The sequence below is a fragment of the Geotrypetes seraphini genome, chromosome 5 (genome assembly GCF_902459505.1).
Source record: "Geotrypetes seraphini chromosome 5, aGeoSer1.1, whole genome shotgun sequence".
In the NCBI taxonomy this organism is placed as follows: Eukaryota; Metazoa; Chordata; class Amphibia; order Gymnophiona; family Dermophiidae; genus Geotrypetes; species Geotrypetes seraphini.
Genome location: NC_047088.1, coordinates 220334081 through 220348483, shown reverse-complemented (window position 1 = coordinate 220348483; position 14403 = coordinate 220334081). Strand labels below are relative to the sequence as shown.

At 42.9% G+C, this 14403-nt stretch overlaps 1 protein-coding gene across 1 annotated transcript in view; it reads right to left on the bottom strand.

Annotated features, from left to right (window-relative positions):
• The window catches only part of PRPF40A (pre-mRNA processing factor 40 homolog A), a 235613-nt gene that overhangs the window by 107749 nt on the left and 113461 nt on the right, over positions 1 to 14403 (bottom strand). Inside the window, 3 exon segments of the mRNA XM_033944203.1 lie at positions 1627 to 1777; positions 7969 to 8077; positions 10350 to 10514. Of these exon segments, the coding sequence (XP_033800094.1) occupies positions 1627 to 1777; positions 7969 to 8077; positions 10350 to 10514 (425 nt within the window).

The window sequence follows — 14403 nt, the reverse complement described above, 5'->3', positions numbered from 1 at the left end:
AACTAATATATTACTTTATCCTAAAGTAAATAAAAGAAAATAAATAGAAATGTTTTCCTACCTTTGTCGTCTGGTTTCTGCTTTCCTCGTCTTCTCATTCAATTCCTTTCATCCAATTCACTGTCTGCTTTCTCTCTCCCTTCCATCTCTCCCTCCACCCCCCCTAATTAGTCTGGCACCCATCTTCTTCCCTCTGCTCCCCCCATAGTCTGGCATCTCTCTCTTACCTATTTCCCTTCAGCGTCTTCTCCCCTCTCTTCCCCAGTTCCCTTCAGCGTCTTCTCCCCTCTCTCTCTTCAGCGTCTTCTCCCCACCCTCTCTCTTCAGCGTCTTCTCCCCACCCTCTCTCTTCAGCGTCTTCTCCCCACCCTCTCTCTTCAGCGTCTCCCCACTTTCTCTTCAGCATCTTCTCCCCACTCTCTCTCTTCCCCAATTCCCTTCAGCGTCTTCTTCCCACTCTCTCTTCCCCATTTCCCTTCAGCGTCTTTTCCCCTCTCTCTCTTCCCCAGTTCCCTTCAGGCTGCTTCAGCGTCTTCTTCTCTCCTCAGCACTCTTCGTGCGGTCCAGCAGCCCCCTACCTCCTGCAGGCTATCCAGGTATCTACCTCCCTCCCTTTCCCTTACTTTCATGGTGATTTCTACAAGGCTATTCTTTCTATTGCAGCCTTGAAGTCGCGTCACGTGTGGCTGCCAGAAAGGTCTCCTCTGACGCAACTGGAAACAGGAAGCTGTGTCAGAGGAGACCTTTCCAGCAACTACACGCGACGCTTTATAAAAATCGGGATTTGGATGTCCATGCAAAAAAGGCAGAGAGCAGAAGTGGGATTTGAACCAGGATCCTCTGACTCTTAGCCAACTGCTCTAACCATTATGCTATTCTTCCTCCAGGTGGACATCTGTGTGGCCATTTTATAACTTAGGCATTATTGAGGCAGCATAAGAATATTCACGGCCCTTGTTCTTTCCTGTTCATAGTTTGGAAGTTTTGGTTTGTAAAACAGACATTCGGGGTGGAAGTCACCAATACATGGATGCCCATTTCTCATGCATTTCACAACAAGCTGTATGTCGACAGATCCTGTTCTAAAATACTAGCACCATCAGTAATGTACCTATCCACCAACCTGGACTTTCATTCTAAAATGCCATTCCACAGAAGGAACATGGCTGATATCTGTAGCTTGGTACAGCTACTCTTCTCTTGCCAAGTTAATGACACTATCCATATAATCAAGAGTTGGCATTTGATTTACAGTGTCATACCATGTGCTTCTGCTTGGCCAATATAGTGACCTCCCATTTAGCAATGGCATCAGCATGGGGCAGGAAAGGGCATCAGTCTCTGCACTTTCCACCAAATGGTACCAGGATTTGACAAAAGTAGCAGGACCCCCCAAAAGGAAAGCATACAATAAAGAATCCTGTCATACCACCAGAACATACACCTCCAGAAACAGAATTAGAATCTACAAGCAAATAACATGCATACCTAAAACAAAGGAAAACAAAATAAAACACCCGTTTTCCATATAGTAAGACTCCTGTACACAAAAAGGGCATATTCTCCATAGCAAGAGTGTAATTTTTGTCAATATAAAACAATATTTCAAAGTTTAAAAGTACTTACTCTGAAGCTCCTCATCCTCTGCAAAAGTTGGGTTGTCCATCAGATACTGCTGTGCTTCAGACCAAGTGGTACAGTAAGTTACATTAGCCATATTGTCCAATATATTTTTTAAAGCTTCCCAATTCCTTTTTCGCAACTGTTTTGCTTGTTCCTGAAAACATAATACACCAAAAATTTATGCAAGAAATCTTGATATTCCTATTAAAAAAAAATATCAGCAGGTAGCTCTGATTTTAACAACAGGTATCTCATGTATTACAATATAGCACAGTTACTAACCATAACAGGTGTTATCCAGGGACAGCAAGTGGGTGACGTCATCCACAGAGCTGGGCATGGACAGAGGTAAAGTGTACTGTCACTTTACGCTTTTAACAAAGCTTCGAGACTGCCCGAACCATGCATTTGCGAATGCCTTCCTGTCAGACGCCAACTTGCGAGGTTGTCAGTTCTATACCCAAGTGAAAACTAGGGAAGGTGGGCAGGTTGTATGGTATGTTATATTATGTTGATAATATATGCCTGCTGTTCCCAGATAAAGCACAGTTACTTACCATAACAGATGTTGGCCAGGGACTTTAAGAACTTTAGAAAGTTTGCGACTGATTGCACCGCGCATGCACGAGTGCTTTCCTGCCCGACGTAGGCACGTGGCTCCTCAGTTCAGTAAGCCAGCGGTGGGTGGGTTGTGAGAATATCTGCCTGCTGTCCCTGGATAACACCAGGACAAGCAGGCAGCATATTCTCATGTGTAGATGACCTCCAAGCTAACCAGAATGGGATAGTAGGAGAGTTGGCCTTTTAGGAAAACAAATTTTGTTAACACTGCTTGGCTGAAGTGACCATCCCATCTGGAATAAGATTCCAGAAAATAATGTGAAGTGAAGGTATGAACCGAGGACCAACTAGCAGCTTTGCAGATTTCATGAATAAGAGTAGAGCAAAGAAAAGCTACTGAAGCTGCCATAGCTCAAACTTTATGGACTGTGACCAGACTCTCCAGTTGCAGCCCAGCATGAGCATAACAGAATGAGATGCTGAGCAGTCAACTAATTGGAAATCATTCTCTTGGAGACAGGATGACCCAACCTGTTAGGATGAAAAGAGAGAAAAAGCTGGGGAGATCTAAGTGATTTAGTCCTTTGCAAATACTCAGCCAATGCTTGTTTGCAGTCCAGAGTATGAAGAGCCATTTCCCCAGGATAAGAACAAGGCTTAGGAAAAAATACTGGAAGAACAACTGATGAAATTCAGTGACGACCTTTGGTAAGAACTTTGGATGAGTGCACATCACCTTCTCATGGTGAAACGCTGTAAATGGTGGATCCGCCACTAAAGCTTAAAGCACACTCACTCTGCGAGCAGAAGTTAGAGAAATGAGGAAAACTACTTTCCAAGTGAGATACTTGAGATGAGCTGAAGTCATTGGTTCTTCGTTAGATGCAGTTGCTATGAGGTCGAACGTGGGGAACCCCACCCCCTCCAGATCCACCTTCAATTCATTAAATTGAACGCTCTTTGAGTGGCCACTCTCCAGAGACCAGTCTGACGACAGAGAAAGTCTGCTTGAACATTGTTCACTCCTGCCACATGTGCAGCAGATAGCGCCACAAGATGCCTTTCTGCCCACCAAAGAGCAGCTAAGTCTCCCCAGTCAGAGAGGGACTCTTCGAGCCTCCCTGACAACTGACGTAAGCCACAGTCAAGGCCTTGTCCGAGAATACACAGAAGGCTCGAAGATGGAGACAACCCTTGAAGTGGAGAATGGCCAGCTAAATCGCCAGAAGCTCCAGGCGTCTGATCGACCAGTTGCGCTTTGATGGCGTCCACCAGCCCTGAACCAGAACAGTCATGTACATTGCTCCCCAGCATTTTAGACTCGCCTCCTACAGGAACACCCAATCCAAGATCTGGAGTGGAAGGTCCATGGATAGCGAGAGAGGACACAACCACCGTGCTACACCGTTGCACGCCACCACTGACCTGGGGGGGTGCATAATTTGATAGTAAACGAGTTTTGTGTGTCCTTCCTAAGATCTTTTTGGGTGCATGTAAAGAGCCCTGCTGTGGATTCCAGTTTGAAAGCAGAGCCTCCTGCAGCGGATACAGACAGACTCTGGCCCATGGGACCACATCAATCTTTGTCATCACGGTCCCCAGAACCAGGAGATACTGCCAAATTGTCAGGAACGAGTGTCCAGAAGGCTTCTGACAACCTGTTGTAGCTTCTACTGGACACAGGACACAGGTAGAAACATAGCGTTCTGACCTGTGTGAAATTGAACTCCATGGTACTCCAAGTCCTGGGCAGTCTCGAGATGACTCTTCCTGAAAATGAACCCCCAGCCCAGATGTTGCAGCAATTGCACCACCTGTCAGACAGCCAGACACCCCTTGAACAGCAAGGGAACTCTGGACAACCAGTAATCCAGGGGCTGGCGAACCAAGACACCCAAGGCGCAAAGATGGGCTGCACCACCACCATCACTTTGGTAAAGATCCGGGGTGCCATCATCAATCCAAAGGGCACTGCTGTAAACATGGAATCGCAGATACTTCCGTTGGTCCAGAAAAACGTGAATGAGGAGATATGCCTCCTTCAGATCCAGGGAGGCTAGACACTCCTGCGGTGCCACCGACACGATCACTGCGTGTACCATCTCCATGCAGAATCAAGAAACCTTCAGGGCTGCATTGACTGCCTTGAGGTCCAGAATTGGACTCCAATTGTCGTATCCAGTCTTTTGAATGATGAAGTATATCAAGTGTCTCCCAGAGCCTAAGTCTCGCTCTGGGACTGGGACTGCTGCAATATCCAAAAATCTGCGGACTGTGGCTTGCATCTGAACCACCTTCTCGTGGTAGCCTACAGGGGAATCCAGAAAATACTCAGACAGAGGACAGAGAAACTCCAATTTGCAGCCATCTTTGAGAACTTCTAGAATTTCTAGAACCTAGTAGTCTGAGGTGATGGCCTCCCATTCTGCCAGAAAGTCTGACAACATGGAGAAGACTTCAGCCTGGTGTCAGAACTATGTCTGAGCGGAAGCCACCGGCCGATTGCCGTAGACCGCTGACACCAAGGCCCAATGAAGCGCAGTCTGGCAGAAGAAGAGGATCGTTGACCTGCAGAAGGCTGGAGTACAGACGAAAACGCCAGAAGGGATGAAAATTAGAACACCCAGAACTCTTAACCCGAGAAAACCACAGAGAACCCTAAAAAACAGATTTTAGGATTTTAAGGTGGGAGGGGCGCGTAGGACATGCAGGGAAACCATCTAAAAACCCCTTTTTAAACGCCCCTCCAAATATCTGCTTCAAGCTGTTAGCTTGCTCTCATATAACCATGTGCTGACAGGAAACTGCAACATTTACACTCACTGTGATGAGAGAAATTGCATGCAGAGCTTAACACAGCTTACAGGGAGATCCTTTGCCTCAGAGAACTGGAAATCTAGATTTCAAGTCTTCTGACTGCCCCACTGGCCTAACCACCACAGCTGGAGACCTCTGCCACCCACTGACATATTGCGCAAACACATGGCAGAGGAAAGCAGTCTGACTCCAATCCTGGTCGCGCCTCTACAGAACCGCTCAGCCTGAGCTACACCCAACTAGCAGACAAACTTGGGTTGAGCCAGCTCCCAAGGGAAAGGTCCCAGAGATCCAATATGATGAGCAGGCTGTCCAGGGGCCTTACTGCTGAGCAGGGACCCTCCCCCCCAAAGCAGACATTCTCCAACAGTCTGGATCTCCCGCAGTCAAGGACATCCCCGCAGGGAACCTCCCGAGCACAAGGGCGAACTCGACTGAAAATTACTGTAAAATCACAAAAAGAAACATGAGTAGAAAAGATAAGCTCCTACAGCCTGGCCTGTAGGAATTGAAACTGGAGTATACAGGAGCATGATCAGTGGTAAAGTATGAGGTGGAGGTGGTAAAAGCTTCAAAAGTTTTGAGGCTTCCTGGCAAGAGATCTCTGGCAGGAGAAGGGAAATAACCCACTGGATCCAGAATAAAGTGGAATTGTACAAGAGTGCAAATTAGTTGGATTAATAGTACACATTTTGAAATATAGACATAAAGATATTATAGATTATATTAATAATACTTTTTCAGAGCTGTTTTGCTTGGAAAGGGGAGTTAGACAGGGATGTCCATTATCTCCTTTGCTGTTTGATATTGTTTTGGAACCTTTATTGTTGGCTATTAAGCAAGCGGAGGAGATTCATGCTATTCCTTATGCAGGTCGGGAATACAAAGTCTCTGCATATGCAGATGATATTTTGCTTCATTTGAGAAAACCTAAAACTACCATCCCACATTTACTGGATCTGATTAACAGATTTGGAAAAATCTCTGGTTACAAAATAAACTGGAGTAAATCAGAGGTTTTTCCATTGAATGTACATTGTGCAAAAGGATTATTTGATGATTTTCCTTTTATATGGAAGGAAGATGGTATTAAATATTTAGGTATATGGATTAAAAATACATTGGAAGAAACAATGAAAATAAATGAAAAATCTTATTATTAAAGGTCACGGAAATGTGTGAGCAATGGAACCCTTTACACTTGTCTTGGTGGGGAAGAGTTCAAACGGTCAAAATGATGTATGTTGCCAGTTTATTTTCAAGGGTCCTTTTACAAAAAGTTAAATGGTATTTTGATAAAATTTATTTGGCTTGGGAAAAAAGAATTTCTTTAGTATCTCTACAAAAACCAATTGCGGAGGGTGGAGTAAATTTTCCCAATTTTTATAAGTATCATCAAGCCTATATAATGTGTCAAGGTATGTATTGGATCCTCCCTGAGCTCTTGGAACATCAGCCAGACTGGTTATATCTGGAGTGGAAAATCATGTCCCCGATGTGACTATCTAGTTATGCTAAGGACAATGTGATTTTATTGGACACCTGGAATACAATTAAATTTATTGATAAATTAACAGATGTCCCTATAATGAAATCTACTTAGGTTAAACTCCAAGATTCAAATAGGCGGTGCTGGAATCGCTTGGAAGAACCGGATGCATGCAGGAATTCAGACATTAGATGATGTTATATCTAGTGGAAATCTGCTTGATTTTTCACAATTGTAACAATCATTTGGAATTTTAAAATCTCAACAATACAGGTGGTTGCAGTTGAAGCAGGCTATTCAGTGTGGGTTCCCTGAATGGAAAAATTAAAAAACTTATTTTAGCCTGCAGATCCTTTGCTACCAAACTGATCTAGTAGGACATCAGGCTGTCCAGTGGTACAAATTGATTTCTGAATTTTTAAACAAAAAAACAAAAAACAGTCTTAGAGACATCTGGAGCATCGAGATAAAACTGTATATTTTTGTGTCTCGTTGGCCACTAATTTGGACTTGGAGATTGAAATGTACAGCGTCAGTATCTATGAGGCAAACATGGTTATTTTTGTTAACATAGGATTTTTTTGGACCCCGGTTCGATTAAATAAAATAGATAGTTCTATGTCTAATAGATGCTGGCATTGTCATACTGATATAGGGACTTTGGATCATCTGCTATATTTTTGTCCGTTTACATTTATATTTTGGAAGTCAATTTGGGGACAAATAAATTTAGTTTTGGATTCAAACGTTCCACTATCATATGAGGCTATAATATGTGGAACGATATTACATGTGAAACCCACTCTAGATAAATATAAGAGTTGTCTATTTATGCTCATGACAGGTATAGCCATTCAATTGATAACAAGTAACTGGAAGAACCATGACAGAATAAGTTATACTTTTTGGTGGGTGAACTTGTGCACCACATATAGATATGAAAGAATTAATGCAGAGTGTAGGGGATTTAGTGGTGTATTTAATAAAGTTTGGAGCCCATTGACTAAATTTGTAAAATTATAATAATGTATATTTATCTAAACTTTCCATTTGTTCATTTACCTTTACACATCCATGGGGAGTGGGGGTTGGAGGGAAATAAATATTGATGGGGACATTTGGGTAACTTTATTCTTTATTTATACTATATATTATGTTATATTATGTTATTATTATATGTAGGATAACTGAAAATCTTGAATGATAAATGTTACTTGTACAGATATTAGTGTAATGTATGTAATACCTACTGTTTGTTCATTTGTATGACACTGTTTTAGATTAAAAATCAATAAAGAATAAAAAAAAAAAAAGATATAGTGTGAATCCTGAACAGAAATACAATCTTACGTTTTCTCTCAGCAACATTATAAAAACATGAGTTTGTGCGATATAGCACATTCTCAAAACGAGAATTTACATACATTTTTTTAAAAGCAAAAATTTCTACAGATCAGTAGATATATCCAAACTATTACCTTCTCTTTTTTGGCCAAAAAGAACAGGACATCTTCATAAATTTCAAGACGATCGCGCTCAGATATGGCATTCCATACCTCCGTCTCTCCAAACATCTGCTCTGCTTTTCTATTGGGCAGAAAGCATTAAGGACATTTTAACAGTATAACCGTTAGTAGCAAATGATTTAGAACAGGGGTGTCCAACCTGTGGGCCAAGGGCCACATGCGGCCCAGTGAAGTATTTTGTGGGGCCCTGGTTGAGGGCGATGCAAAAAAATCACAGAGAAAGGGGTTTTGGAGGAGGGGGAACTGGGCTCTGAAACTCTCAAAATCAACTTTTAGAGTCCCCCGCCCCGATTTTCCCCATAGGCTTCAATAGCCTTAATCACTGTGTCATGTGGTACCTGCCTGCTTAAGCATAGTATTTCATCTGTAACCAAAGGGAGAATGCGTCTGCCTCACAGATTCACTGGATGAACCTGGTCTTCTGGCTGCCAGTCGGACCAAGGTAGAACTGATCCTAAACCCTCCGGAAAAGCAAGCCATGAAAAGGGGGAGGGGGAGGAGGACCACACAGCTGGCCCACTGTTAGTCCCGGCCAAGCCGGGAAGGAGCTCACACAGCCTACGCTCAAGTTCCTGACTGAATCAGGGATGCAGCTACCCAGGGGACGGCCCCCAAGCTAAAAAAAAAAAAAAAAAAAAAATACCAGCAAGGTGACTAGCTAGGTGTCCTCAGGGGGTTGACCCTGCTAGTGGCAGACTGCCGCCATAAAAATAATAAAATAGCAGAGCAAAGGAAAAATACTTCTAAGCAATTTGCTTTCAGAAAACAAACTGAGGAGGCAGGAGCAGCTTCCTGGGAGGTGGAGTTGGAAAATATGACTGATAGCTTCCTGCAAGCAACTTGCTGGTTCAGATACAAGACTAGCATTCAGGACCACTAGAAGCATTGCACTAGAATAAGTTTTTGAGAATTATACCTCTTCATTAGATCAGTAATGAATTTACAATGGGTTTAAATAGTACAAATTCATCCAGATTTAAGCTGTCTGCATAACTTACCCCTTTCAGTTGTATAGCAAGAGAAGTTGGTATCTGGCATTGCCACCCCTTGCCCCCCTCCCCCGATATGCTGTTTTCTGCTCACCCCAATACACATCTTTGCCTGCAGTGAGCAGGTTGGAATACCTGCTCCTCACGTTGGCTGAGCCTTCCTTCTGACATCACTTCCTGGCCCCATGAATAGGAAGTGACATCAGAATTAGGGACAAGGCCAGTACAAGCAGTGTGCACTGTCAGCTAAGATTTGAAGAGGTAGTAAAAGGAGGGGGGATGCGCCCTTTAGAGACCTCACCAGTCCAATTCAATCTCATCACATCTAACTGCCGAGGGGGAGGGAGAGGAGAGGAAAAGTGCCATTTCCCCCAAGTCAGCACCCAGAGCGGTCCACACCCCCATCCTCCTCTTGCTATACCACTGCCCCCTTTACTAAATTGTACTAACACTCTATTCTAGAATCACATTCTACTAGCACACAAAATTTTTTAATACACAGTACCCTTTCAATTAACTTTATTAGCAACATGGAAGCAAACCAAAACTAGAAATGGCTCTAAATATGAGTAAATTAGAAAAAGGACTCCTTCCCTCTCAATGATGTTCTGCATGATATACAGGGTCAAATTTGGTTAGGTTCATAAAAGCAAAGTAAAAAGAAACCAACAGGTACTGCTGTGAAAATGCAACGCAAAAAAACAAAACAAAACTGCAGAACATGTACAAGGTGCAGGAATTTATTAAATTAAAAGTCATAAAAAACATGTATATAAAAAGCATCAATAAAAATAATTATATCCAAAAGTTGGTTCTAGTTGGGTTCAGCATGCCTTACAACAAGAACCAGCTTTTGGATATAATTATTATTTTTATTACTTTTATTGATGCTTATATACATTTTTAATGACTTTTAATTGAATAAATTCCTGCACCTTGTACATGTTCTGCAGTTTTGTTTTGGTTTTTTAGGTTCATAAAAGATCAGTCAACAATATGATTAGCAAGTTTCTATACACTTGAACTTATATCAAGTCTGCATTTAAGGTTAAGAAAATTTTTTAAAAGTTCAAACTTTTTCAAAGAACACTAAAAGGGACTAAATGGAAGAAAGCAAAGTTACGTTAGTAACCATCTTTGAAGAGTACAGGGTGTTTCCTGAGATAAACAAAAGTTCAAACTATTAATATGCCTTGACTTTCTAGAGAAGTATTCATTAAATTTACCCTCATCTCTTTTCTAATATAAGTAACTAAAATAGGAACCAATATTATAGCTGATTGGCAACCACTCAAAAGATTTCAACAAGCCTTAAAAACTGACATTTTATTCTAGAGATCTTACTTATATCTGGTGGTAGATGTCATCTTGTCATGGTTTTCAAGGAAACGTTGATAAGATTCTTTTGCTTCTTTGTACTTTGATCTTGCTTCTTCTTTTTCTTCTTTCTCAGTCTGAACTTTGTAAGCATTAAAGGCTTGCTTTTTTTCACTCAACTTTGCTAATGCACTGAATACAAAAAAAGCAATGGTGATTTCTGAATATATTTAACTCCATACTAGTTATCAGAATAAAAATAAGAAAAAATTAATTATATATAGACAAAACACAGTAAAACTAGACATCTGATAGTACTATAAAAATGGGAAGTTATTAAAGAGCCCAACTACTGAAAAATAGACAGTTTTCCTGTTACTACTATCAAGAATGCCAAAAGAGGCCTCTTCGATGGAAACAATAATCCAAGGGAGAAAGTTGTGAGGAAACGGTGTCAATCACTCAGCAATGGACTGTCCACAATGTATTTTATTAAAAGGCAGCACCATACGAACTGTGTTTGGAGACTCTTGACAAAGGCATATTTTCCAGAACACTTGTCAGTGTCAAGTCTACAAGTTTGTATAGTGCTGCCATTTAATAAAGTGCATTTTGGACAGTCTGCTGCTGAGTGATTGACATATTTTCCTCATGACTTTCTCCCTTGGACTACTTTCAAGAACTACATAAGCACTTCTTTGTGCATACTAGGATATTTTTGATTGGAGCAGTGTTTTTTCCTTAAATTTCACTATAGGTGTGAAACCATATAAAAGGAAAGAAAGATTAGATTCTTACTTTGATAAAGCACAGATAAGGGAGCTCAGAGAGGTTCTGACGAGTCCTATTAAAGACTTGTTCAACAAATCTCTGGAGATGGGAGTGATTCCTGGGGATTGGAGGAGAGCGGATGTGGTCCCTATTCATAAAAGTGGTCACAAGGATGAAGTAGGAAACTACAGGCCAGTAAGCCTCACTTCAGTTGTTGGTAAAATAATGGAAGTGTTGCTGAAAGAAAGGATAGTGTACTTCCTTGAATCTAATGGGTTACAGGATTCGAGGCAACATGGCTTTACAAAAGGTAAATCGTGCCAAACGAACCTGATTGAATTTTTTGATTGGGTGACCAGAGAGAGCTGGATCAAGGTCATATGCTCGATGTAATTTACTTGGATTTCAGCAAAGCCTTTGATACAGTTCCTCATAGGAGGCTGTTGAACAAAACTTGAAGGGCTGAAGTTAGGACCCAAAGTGGTGAACTGGGTCAGAAACTGGTTGTCAGACAGACGCCAGAGGGTGGTGGTTAATGGAAGTCGCTCGAAGGAAGGGGTGACCAGAGAGAGCTGGATCAAGGTCATATGCTCGATGTAATTTACTTGGATTTCAGCAAAGCCTTTGATACAGTTCCTCATAGGAGGCTGTTGAACAAAACTTGAAGGGCTGAAGTTAGGACCCAAAGTGGTGAACTGGGTCAGAAACTGGTTGTCAGACAGACGCCAGAGGGTGGTGGTTAATGGAAGTCGCTCGAAGGAAGGAAAGGTGAGTAGTGGAGTCCCTCAGGGTTCGGTGCTGGGGCCAATCCTGTTCAATATGTTTGTGAGTGACATTGCTGAAGGGTTAGAAGGAAAAGTGTGCCTTTTTGCAGATGATACCAAGATTTGTAACAGAGTAGACACCGAAGAGGGAGTGGAAAATATGAAAAAGGATCTGCAAAAGTTAGAGGAATGGCCCCACTTGGAGTATTGTGTTCAGTTTTGGAGACCGTATCTGGCGAAGGACGTAAGAAGACTTGAGGCGGTCCAGAGGAGGGCGATGAAAATGATAGGAGGCTTGCGCCAGAAGACATAAGAGGAGAGACTGGAAGCCCTGAATATGTATACCCTAGAGGAAAGGAGAGACAGGGGAGATATGATTCAGACGTTCAAATACTTGAAGGGTATTAACGTAAAACAAAATCTTTTCCAGAGAAAGGAAAATGGTAAAACCAGAGGACATAATTTGAGGTTGAAGGGTGGTAGATTCAGGAGCAATGTTAGGAAATTCTACTTTACGGAGAGGGTAGTGGATGCCTGGAATGCGCTCCCGAGAGAGGTGGTGGAGAGTAAAACTATGACTGAGTTCAAAGAAGCGTGGGATGAACACAGAGGATTTAGAATTGGAAAATGATATTAAATATTAAACTTAGGCCAGTACTGGGCAGACTTGCACGGTCTGTGTCTGTATATGGCCGTTTGGTGGAGGATGGCTGGGGAGGGCTTCAATGGCTGGTAGGGTGTAGATGGGCTGGAGTAAGTCTTAACAGAGATTTCGGCAGTGGAACCCAAGCACAGTACAGGGTAAAGTTTTGGATTCTTGCCCAGAAATAGCTAAGAAAAAATTAAAAAATTTAAATTGAATCAGGTTGGGCAGACTGGATGGACCATTCAGGTCTTTATCTGCCGTCATCTACTATGTTACTTGCAAACCGCTTGAATGCATTTCTGTCTCTCCTTATCCATGAAGACCAAGTGGGCTTTGTACCTGGTAGATACGCCTCTATGAATCTGACTAGAGCGATGAGGGCTATCTACTCTCAAGGGGGGAGGCAGTAGGGCAGCTATTGTGGGCCTTGATATGGAAAAGGCATTCAATAGCATCTCCTGGTCTTATCTCTTCTGGGTTATGGGGCACTATGGTCTGGGAGGCGATTTTTTTGAATGGGTACGTGGTTTATATTGTTCCCCCCAGGCCCGGCTCTTGGTAAATGACCACCTCACTTCTCTCTTTCCTTTAGAACAGGGCACACGTCAGGGTTGCCCGCGGTCCCCGCCCCTTTTTCTTCTCGCTCTCGAGCCTTTGGCAGTTAAGATCCGGTCGGATCCTGTTCTTTTGGGTATCAGGATTGGAGACCGGGAGAGCTGCCTTAATTTGTTCGCGGACGACATCCTTCTGTATTTTTTAAATGCCCACCTGCATCTGCCATTGGCCCTTAATATTGTGCAGGCCTTTAGGACAATATCAGGCCTTCGGGTCAACTGTGCTAAATCGGAACTACTGCCCTTGGCATCTGAGAAGTATGAGCGTTGGCCTGACGATCTGCCTATTCCCCCTGTCCGGAAACCAATGCACTATTTGGGGATCTATTTGAGTATCCAGCCTACCCTTATGTATCGCTATAATGTCCTTAATCACATCGTAACCATCTGGACCCTTTGTATCAAATGGAAGGACTTGCCGCTCTCTCTCTGGGGACGGGAAGCTTTGTTTAAGATAGTCTTACTGCCTAAACTTTTATATCCATTGCAAACTGTTCCCCTATGGATTACCATCAACGATGAGCAGGCCTTTAACTCTATTCTGCTTTCTTTTATCTGGCGTAACAAGGCGGCCCGGATCAGTTTCCATACTTTGTCACTAGACGCACGCCTGGGTGGATTGAATCTCCCGGATCTTCTATACAATGTGATCTCTCTGATGCGGTTTGTCCACTAGGGCGTCACAGGTGGATACAAATATTTGCCTCCTGGGTGATGATTGTTTGGTGTGCTCCTCACTCCTTCCTATCTTTATTGCACGTGCCACCGCTGACTGCTTTGGGGGTTGGTCCTCGGTTTAAATTTTTGCGCCCCCTGCATATGGCGTGGAGGTGGTGGAGACAGGGACAACAGCATTTCCCAAGGGCCTCTCCTTTCCTTCCATTGGTGGGGAATGCTGACTTAACACCTGGGAAGGGTATCTCGGGATTCCAACTGTGGGAGTCCCAGGGCTGTGTCAGCTTGCGGCATCTCTCTGACGGGGGCGCAGGGGTTTTCCCCACCTTTGCTCAGTTACAGTCTCGATAGGAGCTCCCTGCTACTCAGTTTTGGTATACTTCCAGGCCCAACATTATTGATGCGTCAGAGGGGGAAGCAATGGTCTCTGGGCAGATTAGATGCACAATTGGTGCTGGTACCTTCGCAGATGAATAAGTTAGCCACGTGGTATAGGGTCCTTAAGCTTGCTCCTAAGACTCCATATCTGGAGAGGGTGGCTGGCCTGTGGTCCAGGGATCTGTCAGCTGACTATAACAGAGCCCAATTTTTGGACCTCTTTGCTAATATTT